Raw genomic sequence first — 8,156 nt, 5'->3', positions numbered from 1 at the left:
ATCCGAGACCGCCTTCTGCCACAGATTGCCTCCCACCGGCCGATACGCTCCCACAGAGAGGCCCTCATCAGGGTGCCGTCAGCCAGACAGTGTCGGCTGGCGACCCCCAGGGCAAGGGCCTTCTCTGTCGGAGCACCCACCCTCTGGAACGAGCTGCCCCCAGAGATCCGGGTGATTCCGGATCTCCCCTCCTTCCGCCACGCCCTTAAGACCTGGTTGTTTCAGCGGGCAGGACTGGCCTAGGGGTATTTTAAATTGGTTTTAGCCAAATTTTAGTAGAAACGGCCGATTTAAATATTTATTTTTAATGATTTTTTAAAACTTTGTATTGTATTGTATTAAACTGTTTTTAACTGGCTGTAAGCCGCCCTGAGTCCTACAGGAGAAGGGCGGGGTATAAATATAATAAAATGAAATGAAATGAAATGATGCAAATTCCACCTTACTTGTGTCTCAACATTTGATGCAAGTACAGAAATTGAATTTTTTTAAATATATATTTTGATGCATTCTTTGCCATTTATCTCTCTGTTCTATTGACATCTGTTCTGGTGCTATGTAGATATATAGCTGGTTCCCTGACAATTTAAATGATACGATTCTGCATCCCATCTAATGTGAGGAAAAAAACTGTGTTTATGTCTGCATGTAATGTACCTTTATAAATGTGCTTTGCTAAAATCATGGAATAATGCGAAGTACTAAACAAATATACTTTCTCTTTAGCTCTCTGCAGGGAATTAATTGCATAATTAGTATTTTAGCAATGGTGAAGTAGCCAATGTTATAGTACTGAGGATTTAAAAGAAGATAAGGAAGAACACTGAGCACTGATTCTTGATTTCAGGTTTTCGTATTTGTCCTTTGTGTGAGGGATTTCTTTTGTAAAAAGGAATTAGGAAAGCCTAGACTTGAATTTTCTTGAATTCAAAGGTAAAAGCAAAGAGGGAAATCTGGAGTGCTAATAACAGTCAGAGGCATTGCTGTCAAAATCTGTTGTAGCTAAGATTAAGAACACATTTGTATTCTTGACATCAATCGCCTCTCCTGAGTACTCTGTTACACCTTGAAATACTGTGTATGGCACCCATTGTGAGTGTTTGTTGCTCTGGATATTTGATGATCATAGCAGTCTATTTTGGTGTGCTATAATAGGTAGAATCTCTTGAATGTAAAAGTGCTGCTTGCATTTTGTCATTCTCAGCATAATTATACACTAAGTAATTATGCAATTTGGGATCAAATGTAGTTGTGAAAAGGGTTGAAAAAGGAGACATTGGAGTATAGGTGGTTTGATTTGATTGCAGAATGAAAAAATAAAAAGATGACATCTGTGTGGTCCTGTAATCATACAGGTTATCTCAGTGCCGGTCCACTATGATCCTCTAATGAAACTGAGTTGATACATTCATGTTATGTATTAGTGTCAGTAGTATTTCTTTAATACCACTGACACCTGGGCTTTTCCTGTGCTCTATTCATGTTCCAAAAGAGCCCCCTAACGTTTACTGCAGTGTATATACATGTTGAGGTTTTGCACTCATGATTGCTTTTAACTTCATTCTTATATCAATGGTATTTTATAAAGTGAAATACAGGGAAATATAATTTTTCTGCTATAAATGAAGACTTGGTAATCTCAGCATGCTGCCCTATTACCCACCACAGTGTAGGATTAAAATGACGCATGTTTTTCAAGTGAAACAGCTATAATTTCCAAGGGTGGAAGTTAGATCTTTTTTTTAGTATGGTACTCTATTAGCATGGAAAAGTACTGTTAGTCATATGTGCCTAAAATGCTAAGAATGCAACTAAACGGCTTTTGAAATATTGTATACAAACATAGCACTTGTGACATCTTTGGGAAATTACATGCTGCAAGATGCTTAGCATGATTAAAATGGAAGATAGTTTTAAACTACCTTTTACGGGAGGACTCGGAAGCTTACCTTCTGATAAATTAACAGAGAGGAAAGCTATTGTAGTAACAGGCTGAGTAGTAGCAGCAATATGAGCAGGAGGATAGTTAGCAGGAGGCTGTCCAATCAAGGCATCTTCCCCCCCCCACCACCCCATTGCTATATTCTGATGTTGTATGATAGCTGGAAAATGGCTTCTGCCAAAGACAGTTCTTGGAGAAGAGGACTTTAAGCAACAGATGGTTCCCATGGAGCTTGAGGAGGTGTCAGTGGATTGCCATTGCTTCAAGTGTAGTCAGATGGTATCCACTGTGGGAGTGGAGTGGAGAAGCTAAAATAACAATTTTGGAAATAACAGCTGGAGATAGAAGACTTGGCAGGAAGGACAAGAAACACAGATTCGAGCTTCTGACTTCAATGCCATCTCCTGATCCAGATCAGCAGATACCTGCTGCTTACACACAGATTTCTTTGGTGATTTCCTCCAAGCACAAAATAAGTCAAAACAGTTTTAAAGTATAGCAAAATACAGAAAAAATGGAAAGGGAAAAATATTCAGATTGCCCATTGACATTTCAAAACTGGGGAATCTGACAGGGTTTCTTGTAATCCGAATTAAGTTGTCAATGTGAAGAATATTTTTTGTGGTAATCTCATAAAAGAGGATGGAAATTAGGAAATAAAAGGTTTTTTTTATATATAAAGTGAACATTATTTATTCTAATGTTTAATAAATCTCACTTTTCTACTTAAAAAGCACTCAAATTTGTCTTAGGATTTTATTAATGTCATCTTAACTTCTCTAACATCTATTTCTGAAAGTGTCATATAACGGAGGAAAAATCAGGTAAAATGAAGCTAGCGTTACGTCCAGCTGAATTTTACCAAAACCATATCTGAATAGCTTCATGTCTATAATCTATAACTCAAAAGACCATATATCTAGGCAAAAGTTAAAGGGAACATTTATTAATATCCAGGATATACATTATGACTTTGCCTTTTTTCCTTTCTGTTTCTTCCTGTAATCTCTTAGGCTTTGATTGGAATTTGGTATTCAAGTGGGATTACATGACCCCTGAGCAAAGAAGAGCACGGCAAGGAAATCCAGTTGCTCCCATAAAGTATGTTCCTGCCAACACCCTTCCCCTCATAAAACAATATTGTTGTTCTTAGTAAGCGCGACTTTGAGTTACCATCTCCGAAGTTAGACTTGGCAGGCTCCTGTTGAATTAATTGATACCTCAATAAAACACAAATCTAGTATTGCCAAATACAAGTGGTGTTTCAACAAACTGCAGACTCATACTTGAAGACAAACATTACTGTTTTCTGCCATTTTCATACCTTACAACAAATGTATTGCTTTGACAGTCATTAACAGTGCATTATTATATGAAACTATTACTGCAAATAATACATAGCGAAACACTGCCTGCACAAAGTATACATTCAGTTGTATAAATGATAATGTTTAACAGCATGTGTGGAATTTAAATCTATTCTGCATGAGCCTTGATTTATTAGCTTACTTCCTTGTTGTGCAACCACACCTGGAAAGTGGAACAAATGATGCAAAGCTCTCCAATTAACATGGTGGCCAAATTAGCAGATAGAGAATTACTTGATCTCATATTAATGTGCTGGTACCAAGAAGGTGTAACAAGAGATAAAAACATATATTTTTTTCTTGTGTCCATACTTTGATTATTACTAGTAATACTCAAACTAGATAGACTAAAATTTTAATTTATCCACTATTATTAAAAGAATCATTTCTCTTCCATGCAAGTTTCAAAATTGGTACTGCTACAAAATTCTGTTATGCATAATAACACTGCTACCACTTGCAGTGAATTTTATAATTCTGCAAGATGACTTGAAAGCATGACTCTTACAGGGTAACAGAATATCTATTTAAGTTGGACAGTGATCATTGGGAGAACCTATCATTGAAAATGCTAGTAAAATAATTCAAAGATAGCATTATTTGAGAACCAACTTATATTGTGCAGAATAACTATGGCTTGATATTATTATTTTGTATAGCATTTCAGAAATTTCCTGTAACCAATTACACATCTAAGGAATTAAGACCTAGTTGACCATATATAAATCTTGAGTTCATGAGTGAGTGATAGAGTTTTCCATTGCAGCAATGATTATAGATGGCTAAAAAGGAATTGAATAGTTTTTAAATATGGACAGAAAATACTCATTTGGAACCTTAAAATGTAATGTGTGAGTATATAATAATTTATCTGCTCTTTACCTCTTCCTTCTTTTTAGAACACCAATGATAGCTGGTGGACTCTTTGTGATGGACAAACTTTATTTTGAAGAATTGGGAAAGTATGATATGATGATGGATGTATGGGGTGGAGAAAATCTAGGTATGATTTTTTTACTTACAGCATTGTTTTTGAAATGAAATCTTAGCCTCATTTTTGGCAGTTCATTTCTTTAGATCTCTGCCTGGAAAGGATTAAAGCAGCAGTTAATACTTTTAAGTAGGTTATTGGCAAATATTCAGCCACAACAGGGCTCCATTGTAGAATTAGACTTTTCTATAAAAAAAAAAAGTATGAAGTAGAAAGTCAGCGTAATGTTTAAAGAAAGCAGGCACAGGATCTTTATCTTTTTAAAAGTCATATATTACTTGAAATGCATTTTGTGCTAATTAAAAATACTTGTTGAAGTGTTCCATTTAACAAGGTTGTGAAGATATTCCATGCATTTTAAATACTTAAAAGTAGGGCATGTAGTTCATAGGAATAGTCATCATCTGGGTATTTTCTTTAAACAAATTAAACTAATTTGGTTTTATTAGTTTAGAAATTGATACTTTAAGAGCATTTGTGGTTTTATATTAAATTATAAATCTCAATTTCATTTGCTCATTCTGACACTTAGGTGTTCACATAAAAGCCAAGTAATTGTATGATGTCCATATTATTGTGGTTATCTGCTAAACATTGGATTCTAAGCCACCTTTTACTTATTTGAACTGCAAACACAAAAAGTGGCCCATTTTGGATAGAGAAACATAATAATTTCATAGTTACATAAACTTAATTTCTCAATAAAAGGTGAACATGATTCTCTATCCCTTTGTCTCGCTTAAAAGCAGAGGATTTTTCAGTTTTTTAAAAAATATGTATTCTTGTTAGATGGAAAAGAAGGATGCATAGCAAGATGGGGAAAAAAGAAAAAAAAAACCTATTCCGTATATTGGTTGCTTTCTGAATGCAGAGATTTCATTCCGTGTGTGGCAATGCGGTGGGAGTCTTGAAATCGTCCCATGCAGCCGAGTTGGTCACGTCTTCCGCAAGCAACATCCTTATACCTTTCCAGGAGGAAGTGGAACTGTTTTTGCAAGGTAAATTTAAGAGTCAATAACATTCATTCATTCATTCATTCATTCATTGTATATGGCCGCCCATATCAACAAGTGACCCTGGATAGCGAACAGTCTTAAAATAAATTAAAAACAAATTTCCATCATAAATACAAAAATTAACATGCACAGCAGCCAAGAAGAATGTCACAATCAATGGTTGTTAGCACATATAATCAGGAGATGGGGTCCTTCACCAAACAATGAAAACAAGACCAAAACCAAAACAATACCAGTCGGCAGAAATGTATAATGGTTTTTGGGGTTTTTTTGCTTATCGGACAGCAAAAGCTTGCATGTAATTTTGGATTAGTTTATTTTAAAACTTCAACATTATCATTAAAATTGGAAATAAACTGTCAGAACAATGTAATGACCTAGATTGGGGGTGTCAAACTCGTCACGTGACGTGTCGCGACATATCGCGACTTTTTTCCCATTGCTGGGGTGGGTGTGGTTTCGGCATGATGCATCCGGCCCATGTGCCGGCCCCTGACCTAGACTATAGCAAATCCTTTGTTATAATTATTCATACTATATAATATATAGTATATTTTTAGTTTGGAAACTGTTTCCAGATACATTTATTGTATACTATCCATGTGTTAATATATTCCTTGGTAATCCAGCAGGTTTCTTTCATTATTATTTTTGTTAAAAACAGAAAAAGAATCAGTGTGTGTCCAACGTATATTCAAGTTTTGTATAGATCTACCTCAATTATCAGATATTAGCCTCTCTACCAAATTGCTTAATAAGAATGGCACTTGGCTAGTAAAATCTGGGAGCTGACTTTCACAAATCTGGGAAGCATCTTGTTGAGAGAAGCCTTAGGATTTGGCGCTTGCTAAGTGGTAGGTTTGAACGAAGGGAATTGAAGATTGAGCAGAAGATTTCAGAACTCTTCTGAATAGCCAGAAATGTGCTTGACATGCTTTAAAAGGTAGAACCACATCAGGGAAAGTGGAATACTGCATCCCTTCTAATCTCACTTCTTCCAGTAGTTTTGGAGTAACATGATGAAATATCTAGAAAAAGACTACATAATCTGTTTTTTCGTGTGAGCTGTCCTGAGAGCACAGATGTGTAACTGTGATTTAAAAATGAGTCTGTGTCTCTGTACAAGATAAATGAGTATTACTTCTATTTAGCCAGGGCTTTGGAGTACGGAAGAGTGCGAGATGTACTCTTTAGTCTAAGTGTAGGGATTACAGTGATGAGGAATTAATGATCCTTCATGCCATTTTCCTTCCACAAAGACAAACCCTGAACAAAGGAGCTAAAGAATACAAAGCCAACAAATTGTGTTTTTTGAGAGCTAATTTATTCTGCATAGCGGTTTCCTTAAAAGTGGAAGGCTTTTCACTATCCAAAGGAGTAAACAAATACCAGGGAACAAAATTAATACTGTGCCTTAAATTATTTCCAGAAATACACGCAGAGCAGCAGAAGTCTGGATGGATGAATACAAAAATTTCTATTATGCAGCAGTGCCTTCTGCCAGAAATGTACCTTATGGCAAGTAAGTCCAGTCATTTCTTTCAGCCATTTGAGCCTATTGTCTGGAAGTGGCAGGGTCGAAATAAATGGCATTAAAATAAGCACCAAACCTTAATTTTAATCTTTGGCTAAAATCAGAAGAAGGCAAGATGGTATTGCCCGTTTTAGGACTTCTGCTTGCTAGTGGCTAGGGCAGCTGGAATGATGGGAATGGAGGCCTAAACGTTACAGAGCATACTAAGCTTCCAGCTTCTTATTTAAATAATAGGTTGTCCATAAAAATAGCTTTTGGATTGGCATAGTTTTTAGATGCAATGAAAAGCTTTTTCTCTCGACAGTATTCAAAGCCGAATGGAGTTGAGAAAGAAACTTAGCTGCAAACCATTCAAGTGGTACCTTGAAAATGTATATCCTGAATTAAGGTAAGTTTTTATGCCTATGTAAAATTATTTCAACTGATGCCAGACTGATAAATGTACTCTGGATTTTTTGTCTTCTGGGCCTTCCTTCTACTCCAGGGGTGTCAAACTCGCAAGGTCACGTGACGTGTCGCGACGTATTCTCAAGTTTTTTTCCATTGCCGGCAATGGGGTCGGCGCAGTTTCGGCATGACGCATCCGGCCCCACGGGCCGGCAGTTTGACATCCCTGTTCTAACCTCTTTTTCGTCTGACCTAATGTCTTCATAACCTGCAGCATGGTTAGGTGGTGGATATCAGCCTAAGACAAACTCTGGGTGCTAATTGTCCATGTGCCATAGAGGGTTGTTCTTCAGCAGCCAATTCTGTCAGCTGCCATAGTCAGATCTGGGGCTTGAAGTAAGGAAGCATTTCTGCGTTGTAAGTCATCCCTTTTTACCTCCGAAAATTGTTGGCTTATTGGAAATTTATTTATTTATTATTTATTATTTTAATTTCTATACCGCCCTTCTCCCGCAGGACTCAGGGCGGTGCACAGCATATTAAAACAGATACACATATCAATAAAAATAAGAACCCCTCTAAAACCAAATTAAAACCAAATATTCGAAGCTGTGTTCCAATTAAAATTATACTTAAAATCGTCCCTAAATAAAATCCTCCTTAGGTCAGGCCCGCTTGCTGGAAAAGCCATGTCTTGAGGGCGCGGCGGAAAGTAAGGACATCCGGAATCATCCGGATCTCGGGGGGTAGTTCGTTCCAGAGGGTGGGGGCACCCACAGAGAAGGCCCTCCCCCTGGGGGTCGCCAGCCGACACTGTTTGGCCGACGGCACCCTGAGGAGACCCACTCTGTGGGAGCGTACCGGTCTATGGGAGGAAATCTGAGGCAGAAGGCGGTCTCGGAGGTAACCAGGTCCGATG

The 8,156-nt window shown here is 37.3% G+C and overlaps 1 protein-coding gene across 1 annotated transcript in view; it reads left to right on the top strand.

Annotated features, from left to right (window-relative positions):
- GALNT2 (polypeptide N-acetylgalactosaminyltransferase 2) overlaps positions 1-8,156 on the top strand; it is a 74,128-nt gene that overhangs the window by 58,662 nt on the left and 7,310 nt on the right. The window contains exons 9-13 of the mRNA XM_015824911.1: positions 2,956-3,043; positions 4,209-4,312; positions 5,172-5,298; positions 6,746-6,838; positions 7,155-7,238. Coding sequence (XP_015680397.1) covers positions 2,956-3,043; positions 4,209-4,312; positions 5,172-5,298; positions 6,746-6,838; positions 7,155-7,238 — 496 coding nt within the window. The remainder of the gene's footprint in view (positions 1-2,955; positions 3,044-4,208; positions 4,313-5,171; positions 5,299-6,745; positions 6,839-7,154; positions 7,239-8,156) is intronic.

The sequence above is a fragment of the Protobothrops mucrosquamatus genome, unplaced genomic scaffold, assembly GCF_001527695.2.
Source record: "Protobothrops mucrosquamatus isolate PMUCROS unplaced genomic scaffold, P.Mucros_1.0 scaffold2411, whole genome shotgun sequence".
Classification (NCBI taxonomy): domain Eukaryota; kingdom Metazoa; phylum Chordata; class Lepidosauria; order Squamata; family Viperidae; genus Protobothrops; species Protobothrops mucrosquamatus.
This window is presented reverse-complemented; position numbering and strand designations above follow the sequence as displayed.